At 42.9% G+C, this 12,725-nt stretch overlaps 1 protein-coding gene across 2 annotated transcripts; it reads right to left on the bottom strand.

The window, feature by feature from the left end:
• Positions 1–3,024: 3,024 nt before the first annotated feature.
• slc39a4 (solute carrier family 39 member 4) lies at positions 3,025–12,032 on the bottom strand. Of its 2 annotated transcripts, none has more exons than XM_076755115.1 (12): positions 11,832–12,032; positions 7,481–7,831; positions 6,264–6,465; positions 5,993–6,156; positions 5,609–5,792; positions 5,090–5,262; positions 4,777–4,962; positions 4,377–4,481; positions 4,199–4,253; positions 3,958–4,110; positions 3,649–3,836; positions 3,025–3,552 (listed from the first exon to the last, which is right to left on the bottom strand). In XM_076755115.1, exons 1-12 carry the CDS (start codon positions 12,030–12,032, stop codon positions 3,424–3,426), a joined length of 2,091 nt encoding a protein of 696 aa, XP_076611230.1. In that variant the 3' UTR covers positions 3,025–3,423. The 2 variants fall into 2 exon arrangements, with proteins under 2 accessions (XP_076611230.1, XP_076611231.1); XM_076755116.1 differs by having other exon boundaries at positions 4,199–4,260; positions 4,378–4,481.
• Positions 12,033–12,725: the final 693 nt, after the last annotated feature.

Here is a 12,725-nt window from a genome sequence, read left to right as displayed (position 1 = left end):
CAGCCTGAGCGCTCCTCTCTCTCTCTTCACTGCGTTTCAACAGTGGACTCTGGCTTCTACATATCTGCTGGCTCTGACAGCGTGTCATAAAATGTGAAGAAATCTGCCAAATGAGGAATCATATGCTGGAGAGCCACTTCCAAACTCTGACAGCAGACTGAGCTGCGGAGATGAAAATAGACCATAACTCCAAATTCTCATGGTCATCTTTCCAGCATCCATTAATCTCAGTGGCTGTGTTACTCAAACTAGACTGCTGTGTCTTTAAGCTGTGGGCTGCTTCTCCCAGTGGTCAGTATTAGTGTGGTGCTATTAGGTTCCAGGTGAAAACACACCTACTGTCCCTCTGTAGGAGAAAACTGGGCCATGAAGTCAGCCTTTTCTGGGAAAGGTTAGGTAAAGGTCAGTGAACGTTAATCAACAGCCACTCCTGGGGAACCTTAACTATTGAACCAGACCGTCATTTTGGCAGCTGCAGAGCAGTTTGAGAAAAAGGAATGTGAAAATGGGTTTGGCGGGGCAGAGCTGATCTTTCCTGTTCCCATCACAATGGGCCCTTTTCACAGCAGATATTTTGGCTTGACATGGAGAGAAAAGCACAGGCGTTACTAATGACATTAACAATGGCTCTGTTCTGTTCGAATGTCCCGATACGCTGTGGCGGTGAACCAGCAGACACCTGAAACTGAGGCAGCTCAGTGAGATACAGCCATTATTAATATTATTTTACATCTGTGCTTTTCCTGCTGAACAAAATCTTTTCTGTGAAAAAGACCAATGACCAACTTTACAGTGGTCACCCGTACACTCAGAGCACGAATAGCCAAGAAAAAAACACCTTTTTCTGTTTGAAAGCATAAATCATTTTGAATAAGTTGGTAAGCTATGCAGGGACCTGGATTTTAAGAGAGTCTAGAGCCTTGCTAGCAGCTCTGTGAAGCTAAGATTAGCTAATTAGCACTGTCATCATTAGTTTTGGTCATAATCCAAAGCCTTGGACAAACTTTGGCCTGGTGGTTGCGCAAGAGGAAAAGTCACTGAAATCAGCAGGGTTCATCCTCTGGGGACCGTGCATGTATGTGTCAGCAGTTGTTAAGACACTTCAGGTTGGACTGACAGACTGATGACGCCAGCATGACTAAGAAAAAAGGGTGTATGGAGACATTAAACTGTCTTTTGTCAGATGTATACAGTGATGGAAGTCTTAACCCGCAGTTCAGCCATGTCCTTGACAGTGAGCTTCAAGACCACCTTCATTCAGGTGCTGATGTCAAAACTGAAGACATGATAAGTATCAGGATCAGCTCATAAGCTGCCGTCTTGTTCCCGTCCCTACGTGCTGTTACTCATCTGACCGTAACACTGTCACTGTGACAGTGATGTCTACTGCTCGTCATCTGGCCTTGATTGAAGATATCCACTGAAACACTCCTCTTATTTACTTTAACACGTCTTTACAACGATCACAGCAGAAATCTGCCTTTACTTCAGAGTGACTGCTGCTTCTGTCAGTCCTCTTCTGTTTCATTCTGTCTTTCATCTTAACGTATCGCTGCGCTGCGCAGCGCCTGATAAACTTCTGTTATGAAGCTGAAAAACTCCATCCAGCTCCCAGAGTTACAAGAGTTCCCTGTGTGTGTCATCACTTTGTCTATAAAATCTGCTGCTGTCTATCAGTGTTACTGTAAAAGATGTATTGTGCTGTGTACTGTATGAGAAGCTCAAAGGTCCATTTTTAGAGGTAATTATCATGTGTTTTATTGGGAGAGTCGGTTGCATGACTCCTGGGGCTCGTAAAACCTCTGAAAACTGACTGTAGAAGTACAGAAGCAGTTTCTTCTGCTGAAAAGCTGACTTCAGGGAAATCTGCTTTTCCTCTGTCAGCAGCTACACATGCTGCAAACTGCAATTTATTTTTACAGCATATGATTAAAGGATGAGTCGGCAACCTGAATGTTGTCATTAAATGGGTCATTTTGTCCGAGACAAAGTTTGACATCGGTCACGCTCGTGATTACGTATGCAACATACTGTGTATGTACATGTCATGTCTCCATCTTCGTGCGCTGAGTTGTCAGCGGACTCTGTCCCTAATGAAGTTCACATAACCTGTAAATGGAGGAGATTAGATGAGACAGATAAAGTCCAGTTTCCAGTGCACCTCTGGCTTCATTCACGCAAAGATTCAACAGATGTGATATGTGCAAACAAAAGTGCAAAAAAGTGCACTTTCAGCAGCTGCTTTCATCCAAACTGACTGATTTTAATACAAAGGCTCAGAGTAGACAACTTAGTTTTTTTAAAACAGCTGTAAACTGGTCTTTATTTTCAGTTTTCTGGTTGAGAATCTCAGAATGTAATAAAAGAAATAGAATATGTAAGTAAGCTTGATGTGAATGAGCCCTCATGCTAAAAGACGCTGAGTATTTATATGGTCAAATAATGCTAATTTTCCCTTATATAACAGCTGGAAATGCTGTGCACAAGTTTCTAAAGTGTTTCAAATTTTACATGAAGAGTGTAACATTACAATCCAGATTAAATGTGTAAATGGAAAAGTGTGTTAAGGCTCTGTCCACTTGCTGGTTAAGTAAAAGAAAAAGGGCACATTATGGGAGTTTGAAAGAGTTTTAATTTTCCAAACAAGGCAGAATACAAAACATACTGTCTACAGTCACACAGTTTTATGCTGTGAACCCAAACTTTATTGTGTTTTCTATGACAAATTTATTTGTGTATGTTACTCATCAACCGACAGCCAATAAAAAGCACAAAAAAGAAATAACTGTACAAAGCTTCATGACACGTAAAACATGTAAAACACGTCACAGTGCACTTAAAGAGCCCGACACTGATTCACACGTCAGGTCAGTATTTAATAACTGTAACGTGTCAGTACAAAGTCAGCTGAGTGAAGATGATGTGTGACAGAGAGGAAATGAGTGCAAAGGTAAAATATTTTTTTCAACAGAACATTTTTTTTAATTTTCAAAAATGTAATCATTTTTTATTAAGTTATATTATATTCAGCCTTCGCTGAGATCATCAGACAAGTGTTCTGTTCAGCTCTCCTGCCTGTAGTTCGTGGTGTTAGTGTAATTATATTCCTACCGCCATGAGTGAACCTAATGAGATCTTCATGGTTCACAGGGAGGCCACAAGTGGACAACATGGTCCAATCACCACGTCTAAGTTTGAGGCATTTGAGCAACACAGAAGTTTTCATTTGCGTGACTGGATTAGTTCGACATCGGACAGTTTATCATTTTGTGAGTGGGAGCAAAGATCATTTTGCTACTCGAGCCTTTTCTCTCAGTCGTCGGGGGTCTCATTGTGGACGTTTATGAGCAGCGCCCATAAACCTCCAGTCATAGATTAAACCAGAAGCAAAATGAACCCTCTGAACTGACAGATGTGACTGTTTTAGAAGCTGATTTTGTCTTCATAAAGCGACAGCAGCAGCAGAATAGCCCATCCGGTCAGAAGGCCGACGTTCTGCAGCAGGAACATCAGCCAGGGTTTCTTGTTGCTGATGTGGACCATGGTGGGGAGCTAGAAGGAGAAACACACATCTTATCAGTTTGTACACGAGCCCGTTTTGATGCCAGCGACTGCGAACTGTGTGGTTCTGTAAGCACCAACACTCACCATGTCGGCCAGCCCCACATACAGGAAGAGTCCTGCAGTGATGGCGGCTATCCACTGTTTGGTCGCCACGTCCGTGGCTACAGACAGAGCGATGTACATGCCCACGAACGAGGTCATGGCGCTGCCGACGTTCAAAAGCAAAGCCCTGCGGACAGACATGCCACTGTGGAGCAAAATGGCAAAATCACCTGGAGAGACACAAGAGCAACAGGATGGTGTTAAGAGTGAAAAACGATCAAACTGGACACTGCCTGCCCCTGTGTGTGTGTGTGTGTGTGTGTGTGTGTGTGTGTGTGTGTGTGTGTTTACCCAGTTCATGCGGTATTTCATGGCAGAGTACAGCCAGTGACGTAGCCAGACCAGACCTCCAGGACAGGGAGAAAGCTGCGCCCATTGCTAAGCCGTCTGCAAAGTTGTGGATCCCATCACCGATAGTTATCATGTAAGGCAGCAGACGCTGTTCTGAGTGGGCGGACACAGTGATCGTTAGTGGTGGAGGAGCCGCAGTAATTGACAGCACGCTCGTTGTTGTTGCGTTGGAAACACTCACCTCTGCTGCGTTCTTTCGGCTCCGGGAGTGATATGTCGCCGTCTTCCTGGTCAACCTGAAATGTGCAGGTGACATAAAGCCTTTTGATTATTGCTGCTGTACCGAGAGGCCCCGGCCAGTTAGATCCCCTTTACATAAAGCAGTGATTGGATCAACAATCTTTCAGTCTGTTTCTCACCAGGTCTGCTTTTGATGCCGACTGCAACTTGTCCCTCTGCTTCCTCTCCTGTTGATACATCTCTAAAACCCTCCCATGGTCACAGTGGTGAGGCTCTGATTCTTCCTGAAGACCAATGAAGAAGTAAGGAATAGGATTAAAAGATTGTGAAGTTCAGAGTGAAAATAAAATCATGTCAGACAGGTTTTTTGGAAGGACAAAATTGTTGAACACGGCCACACAAATTAGAAAACCAGATAGTAAGTAAATTCAGGATCTGGCATAAGAATTTTTTTTTTTTTAATTTAACACATTTTTGATGACTTTTCCTTGTAAGCTTCAGCTGTGTAAACCTTCTTTGTGTCCATACTTATATTCTTAATCAGCTTTATCTGTGCTGCTGCCGTATTTTGCCTCTCACCCCATGATGATGTTGATGATGGTGATGATTATTTTTGTATGTGACCAGAGAGAAGATCGTTTCCATCAGATAAAAGAAGTAGATCCCGCCGATCACGACCAACATCTTGTAAAGGTAGTCTGGAGTCTCTTCGTGGTCATGTGAATGCGCTTCGCTGGTGGCTCCATGCACGTGTAAACCCAGAAACTAAACGCACAGACAGGAAGTCAAAATGAGCACATGCCCTGATGGCCTCCTGCTTCTGAGGAATGCTAAATAACGGCAATGTCTTCAGTGAACGTTTCAGCTCCCTTGCAGTGTTAAAATCACTCACCATTGGTAGCAGGTGCAGCAATGCATCTCCAGTCAGTGAACCTACAGCCAGGCTGATGCAGAACTGGATGCACAACTGGAACACACCGCTGCAGGAGGTACACAGCAGCACTGTGATGCCAAGCATGGACGCCAGAGTTATCACCACATTGGCAATGGTTGCATAGAGGTATCCTACAGACAGAGAGAAGAGAAAAGGTTTGGGTGGAGGTCAGTTATGGACATGTTGATTGTTAAGACTCCAAAACCACCAGTGCATGCAGGTATTCAGAGAAAGCAAGATGCAAAACTCAGCCTCTATCTTTGAGACAAAATACACATGCATGGTTATAAAAATCCTTATGTTCCATATTGTAATATCACCATATTCAAGTCAAATCAATGGAAAGTCTTTATTAATGCAATCTGGTTATTCTGTGATGATAACAGTAAACAAAACCAGCATCACCTGCGTCACCTGTCAACAACAGGTGAAGGCAAGCCCTCCATCAGTCTTTCAGGACCACACAGACACACTTACTCTCGGCCTCGGTGAGCCCGTCTGCCGTCAGCGGTGCTGTGATGTGTGCGCAGGCTCCGCTCAGGATCTGCTGGACGAGCGCAGGGCTGAGCCGAGCCAAGCCGGACCGACCCAGGCCAGAGGAGGCCGAGACGTTGTCTGTCAGACCGTAGATCTGGACCAGCTCTTCAGCGGAGAAGCAGAGCTGGGACAAAGTAAAGTGAAGCACAAATTGGTCATGTTCACTGGCATGTGCACACTTTTTCTGCAAAGACGAACGGAAATAAGGAATTTTGCACATTTAACAGGCATTGAAACACAATTGTTTGTATTTATGATTGGTATGTACTGTGTTTTGCATATTGTATGCACTCTCTCATTGTTTTCCCCCCTGTGTGTTGATACCTCGTCCCAGGTGGTGTTTCCTTCATGCCCCTCGTGGTGTTCATGGCTGCTCCTCTTCCTCCGTCTTAAAGCACTATGATCGTGATCGTGATCGTGGTCGTGGTCGTGGTCGTGCTCCGCTGCGTCATGTCCGAGGTTCAGACTCGTCATGAGAGCCTCCAAATCTACAGAACCAAATACAAACTTCACTTGAGCAAAACAACTCCAGGAGTTTTTAAAGCTCATATCTTTGAATGTATCTGCGTCCATGTTTTTCTGCAGGACAATTTACCTCCAACAGTGAAGTTCTCCGAACCCAGACGGTCCAGGATGTAGTCCAGGAAGAAGCTCTCCTCAGGCAGCGAAAGGCTAACGAAGCAGCGACCCTGCAGGGCGTGATACAGCACGCGACCCAAAACTGCACCCACTTCGGGTCTCTGGTCTGGTGATGATGCGTTGACCTCTGTCATGATGTCACTGACTGTTACACAGCTCTGGTTGCCGTTGTGATGAGAGAGCAAGGACAAAGGGGGTACAACAAAAGTGAGTTTTACTTACTGACTCAACTCAGAGCTGAAATGATCAGTCCTTTAATTGATTATTTGACTGACAGAAAAATAACTGATAAGCATTTTAATAACTGATTATTTCGAAGTCATTCACTGACAAACACTGGCTCTGGAGAGCACCTTTAGCTTTATGCATCACCTGAAGGTGACTGCAGTTTCTCCTACATGTTTGGAAAATGAGGGGTGAGGGTATTCATTTGAATGCAATCTTCAACCTCACCACTAGATGTTACTAAATCCTTCACACTGGGCCTTTAAATTTTTATGTGATCTTTAGGTTTTTGAAATTTTGGACGTTTTTTAGACTTTCAACAAATTATCATTGGCGTTTCTTTTCATGTTTTCATTTTTTGCAGATTAATTGCGAGTAAAAATAGTTGTTGTAGGCCCAACGCACGATTATAAGAAATAACTGAGCTCTCCTCCTCAGTGCCATTTCAGTTCGGTTGCCTCTTTTCTTGACCAGAACAGAAAGCAGTACAGGGGCAAAAAGCTCCCGTTAACAGCTAATTTACATTTTTTGAACTCTTTTTTTGTCTGATTTGTGAAAGCACATTTTATGCCTCACAGCACAGAAGTACCAAACACTGGAAGACAGCGCTTTTCGTCAGGATGGCAGCTGCTACGTTGATGTTGGTGAGTGCAGGGCAAAGCCTACGAAGTCCACTGCTGGCGTCACACAGGTACGATAAGATATGTTGAGTGATAAAGACTGCCATTAATAAATAAATAAATTGTGTCAGAGAGCAAAGAAGATCATAACTGGCTCACTGGTTACCAAAAAATTAATTCTCATGCCAATTTTCTGTACAGCATTAAGCACTGTAATCTAATTCACATGCTCCCAACCTGTTTGGAAAACATGATTTTAGTAAGTTCTGGCGAGGTAAAACTTTTCTCCTTGTTTAATCATCATAGTCTACTGCAGTCCTGGTCTTACCTCACTGTTTAAGGCCTCATAATGGTGCTGAAGCTCGTGAAACAGCACCTTTAATCCGTCACTGTCTATGTGCTCGTGTTCATGGCTCTGGTGCGGCTCGCTCTCTTCATGCTCATGGTGCTCCTCGTGTGTGATTTTATGCAGGAAGAGTTCGGTCTCCTCTCTCCATCTCCCCTGCCTTGTGGCGTTACAGACCAGGCCGGGAGATGAAAGGTACAGGACGCTTCCGGCAGCGAGAGCGGGGAACTGAGACACGCTGATGGTTAGGTTTTTTTCTGCTTTTCCAGTTTCATCCTCTCCGTGGACGGAGTGATTGCTGATGAGCTGGTGGACGGCGTCCGTTAGGTCACACTGTGCACGCAGGCAGCAAAGCGAGAGAGAGAGAGAGCGAGAGAGAGAGAGAGAGAGAGAGAAGGACGTACATACAGATCAGTGTAAGTACAAGCTGCTACATCAGTGATGTTCAGGGAACAACAGTGAGCATCATTCACTTCTATAAAACAGCAGCTGCCACTGAGGATTTAGATGAATTAAATCAAAATTCAGCATCATTCTTCAATTCAACCAAAAACAAGGTCAGACTAAATTAGATAAAAACATACGCACATTGCATCAACAACCTGCCGTATGATTATCAGCTGCTTTTATTTCCTTTTATTATGAACAGCTTCATCAGATAACAAGAAGGAAGGAAAGTATGTTCAATAGAAATGGAAGAAAGTGCCATGAAATGCTGACAACGATCAATCCTGACGCAGAAACTCTTGTAGGAGGGAAAGGGAGGATAACCTAACATGACTCCTCCAACATCTTTAGGCTACCTGTAGCTGTAATTGCCATTTGGATTTAGTTTTATTTGTCTAGCCTTTCACATACGTGTTTGTGAGGTTTCTGCCTCCACCCTCAATACAATAAAAGATGACTGGAATTTGGTTTGTAGTGAACACTTTCCATAAGAAATACTTTTAACTGAAGAAACGGAAACTCTGGAAACTTTTCAATCAAACTCCATTCAGTCACATCCAACTATCTGCCTTAAAACCAGTTGAGGTAAGTGAGAAAACACAACTGACCCTTTAAACCCTGAGCTCAGGAATGTCACAGTGACAGAGAATAGGACCTCATTGACATTTTGCATGACATTATAGATGCCCATTAGATTAGACTTTATTATTTTATTGAACCTCTTGTTTAAATTACCTGTCGTAACACTTCTAACTCTGGGCGGGTTATACCGCTGCACTTCATGCGATATCACTTCTTTATTGGCTGAATTAAGTGCGCTGTAATTCCAGCTATCACCTGCAGTAAAGCCATCGGTTTTCATCCCTTCCCATCACTGCCAGCCACAGTGGAGCTGTTTTACAGCTGACATGCTGCAAGTTCAGGGACTTCACACTCACTCACACTGATAAAGTGATTTTGCCTGAAAACAGTGCCCTTCATTAAAAAAAAATTAAATAACTAAAAAATCTAATCAAACTTCAAACTTTTTTTTATTTATATGGCACTTTTCATACTTAAAAAGCAACACAAAGTCAGAGGCTAAAAACAACAGAGAAGAAAACCCAGCCCTCCCGCCCCCATACAGAAACACACACACAGACACGCACACACGCACGCACACACACACACACACACACACACACACACACACACACACACACACGCACACGCACCCATACAGACAAGATAAGTAGTAAGTCACCTTTGGGGGCCATCCACACTGAGAGGGCCCCCGGCTCATGACCGGGGGGCGCCGCCCCATATTAGATAATTTTGGTTAGTCATTAAATGAAAATATGAAATACCTCCAGTCATGTGAAAAATTCTACAATCGGACTTGTCTTTATAAGAGAGTCCCCTATGTCAAACTATTGGCCTGATTAAGTGACTGAAAGCTTGATTCTATAATAAAATAGTTGCACAGAAACAGCGTGTGTGGAGCCGTCATCCCTCCGTAGACTGAACAGAAATAAATAACTGATTAAAAGAGAGGAAAAAAAAAGTTTCATGTGCAATATTCAGAAAATTCACCAGCAGGTAAAGTCCAGATACAAAGACCTGAGACTGAATTTACTTTGAAGGCTAAATTAATTAACCAGCAAACTTAATAAGAATACTCCTTCAAATAACATGCACTTTAAATATATATAAATATATATTTTAACAGTATACAGTAACTAGTTATTGTCTTGACTTTGCAGTATAAGTTCTCATTTTTGCATCTGTACAGCAACACCGTTGTCCAAAAGTTTGGAATCGCCTGCCACAAAAGCTTGATTTGACTCAGTCAGATGGCTGAGAGAGAAGAGGAGAAGAATCGGGGGGAGACATTCCCCTTTATTTGTCACACACATGCACATGCACATGCACGCACTGCACACGAGGTGAAATTTGTCCTCCGCCTTTAACCCATCCTGGTCGTCCCTCCTTCGTGGCAGACCAGGAGCGGTGGGCAGCCAGACCGGGGCCCGGGGACCCATCTTCACCGTCACCATTGGTCATGTGGTGATCTTCTTGCATGTTTTTAGTGGGGGTATATTTTTACGGAGGATACCCAGGTGAACACGGGGAGAACATGCAAACTCCACACAGAAAGGCCCTCTTTTTTTGCAGCGGTGGTGGAGGACACACTCCCGGTGCCTGCAGCGAGAATCGAACCCAGGACCTTCTTGCTGTGAGGCGACAGTATTGCCACCGTGCCACCGAGGCCGACACTTTCATGCTTTTAGGTTGTAGAAAGTCCTTTTTTATATTCTATATTATAATAATTATCATATAATATTATATATTTGTTATTTTGAATGAAGGGTGCAAAAAAAGTAATGCTTTGCATATGGAGAACAAAACCTGCACAACCAGACAGACAGTGGAAAGAGCAGAGACACAAAGACGCCTCAAAGTTAAATAACCTAAGAAACCAGCAGTCGCTGGTAAAAGAAACTCGAGGCTCAGCATTGAAAACGTGCAGATTTACATTGGAACAGGTTCCTGTTTCAGTGTCAAGTGCACTGGACTGATGAATCATAGTTTAATGATGTTCAATCTAACCACTGATTAGATTGCAGGGGCCCAAAGAAAATACAGGGTTCCCACAACACTTAGAGCCCAGGTTGTGGTTCAGTAATGATCTCGGGTTATTTGTGCTTTTCTGGACTGAAGCAAACTCAAACTCAACAGGTATGTGGGGAAAAACGATTACAACAGTTTAAATCTAATGTAACGCGACACTGGCATGTGGCTAAATGGAGGTTTTAATCATTAAATGATTCTTAGCTTTTAGGGCCAAAACGATTTCGTATGTAAATCGTACATTCAGTGTCTGAATTACACTGTTTTTTATCTGTTACTCTGTTTTTTAACAGCCATTATTGAAAGAAGGAAGGAAAACATCAATGTCTTTTAAACTTTTGATTGGTTGTGAACTTTCTATACTTAACTACTTTTTCCACATACTTGTATGTAAATAATAGTTCTGTTTGGTTTGACCATTGCTCCGCGTTTTTTTTCCCCTCTCTCATAGATTTTTCCCCTCTCTCATAGATTTAACCTTTATTTAACCAACTTTTTAGATTAAAAACAAAAAACCTCTTTTAGGGCCCAAACAACTTTAAATAAAAATAATACATTTTAATATATTTATCTATGTTAAAACATCTATTTTTGAAGGACAGAAGAAAAGCATCAATACAAAAGCTGATTCCAATTTTGCACTTTTGTCTATTTTATAGCAAACTTTCTGCTTCAATTCAAGAGGACATCGCAAGGTCGCTAAATATTTTAGAAACACTGACCTCAGAGGAAAAAACAGTTAACCGAAAAACTTAAATAAACGCAGCAATTCAGGTGCGCACAGAAAATCAGAAACGACTTTATCACCTGTAACAAAAGATACGTTTAAATAAATTAAATAATTTAAATAATTAAAGACAAGATTTTGGCAAAATTCTTCCTTTTTTTTTTTTTTTTTTTTTTTTTTATTTTAAACACACTAAAATCAGTGGCTGAGCCAGTGTGAGGTCAGCATAGCACCAGGTGAACTTCCCCCAGGGCCAGAAGGGTTAAAGCTGCTGGCTGGCTTTCTGTCCATTGGCGCTGGGTAACATTAACCCCGTACTGTGTCGCTGCTTCCCCCCCTCAATTTAATCCCAGCTGTCTGTATTTTTTAGTGTGTTACATGTAGGCAAAATTCATATGAAAAATTTAACCTGTTAGTGTTTTTACTAGTGAATCAAGGTGAGCGTACAGCCTGTTAGTAACTTTTGGACCTCGACCTCTCCGCTCTCCACCTGCTGTCAGACACCTGGCTCTGCACGCTGCCTGCGGGGCTCAGCCTAATAAAACTTACCTTTTCACACGGCACTTCGCCGCACTGCACACGTTCCTCCAGTGTATTAAAGAGGGAGCGCAGAGACTCCTCAGTCAGACGCTGCTGGCCCGTAGACACGACGCTAACCACCGCCATGTACGCTTCCTCCACAGCGGGAGAAGCCGAAACAGAACCGAACAAACCCGAACCGGCGAGAATCAGCAGCGCGGAGAAAAACATCTTGAAACTTTCTGTGAAAACTACTTTTATATACTAAGAGTGGAATAATTTAAAAGGGAAAAATAAATAGGCAGATGGAGGCTGGGGCACTCTCGAGGTATTTCTGCAGACAAAGGACCGTTCAGAGCTCAGCTGTCTGTTTAAAACCACTGCAGTTTCACTGGACCTGGACACTGGATTGTGATTGGCTGAGAGGTGGCTCGCGCTGTCCTATACCTGTCTGTCAAACCCATTGTTACCTGCACAGGGCAGAGTAGGTCTGTACAAAACACCTTCATGCTGGCTGTTAGACAAGACATCAGGGTTTGTTTTGTATAGTTTTACACTAGACATCAACGCAGCAAAAAAACAAAAAACAAAAAACAAACAAAAAAAAAACAAAAACAAAACCCCACCTCACCTGCGTTAGATAAAAATCTTTTATCAGCTGTTTCATCAAAGTTGAAGGTTATCTCGCACACAGGATTTTATCTTGAGGGCCATATACTTCACTCCTGCACACATTTATTACAGGGAGGTGTTTTGGGAGCTCCTGCCAGATGGATTAAAATGCTCTGATTGACAATCTCCACAGTGCTGCAGGTGTGCAACAGGTGTGCCGGTAATGTTTTTCAGGAACCTGGATGAGCACTGATCCTGGTTTTGAGAAACAATATGCTTGCTGGAGTACTCCAATAGAAACCCGGATCCTCC

Source organism: Chaetodon auriga, chromosome 17, assembly GCF_051107435.1.
Source record: "Chaetodon auriga isolate fChaAug3 chromosome 17, fChaAug3.hap1, whole genome shotgun sequence".
Lineage (NCBI taxonomy): Eukaryota > Metazoa > Chordata > Actinopteri > Chaetodontiformes > Chaetodontidae > Chaetodon > Chaetodon auriga.
This window is presented reverse-complemented; position numbering and strand designations above follow the sequence as displayed.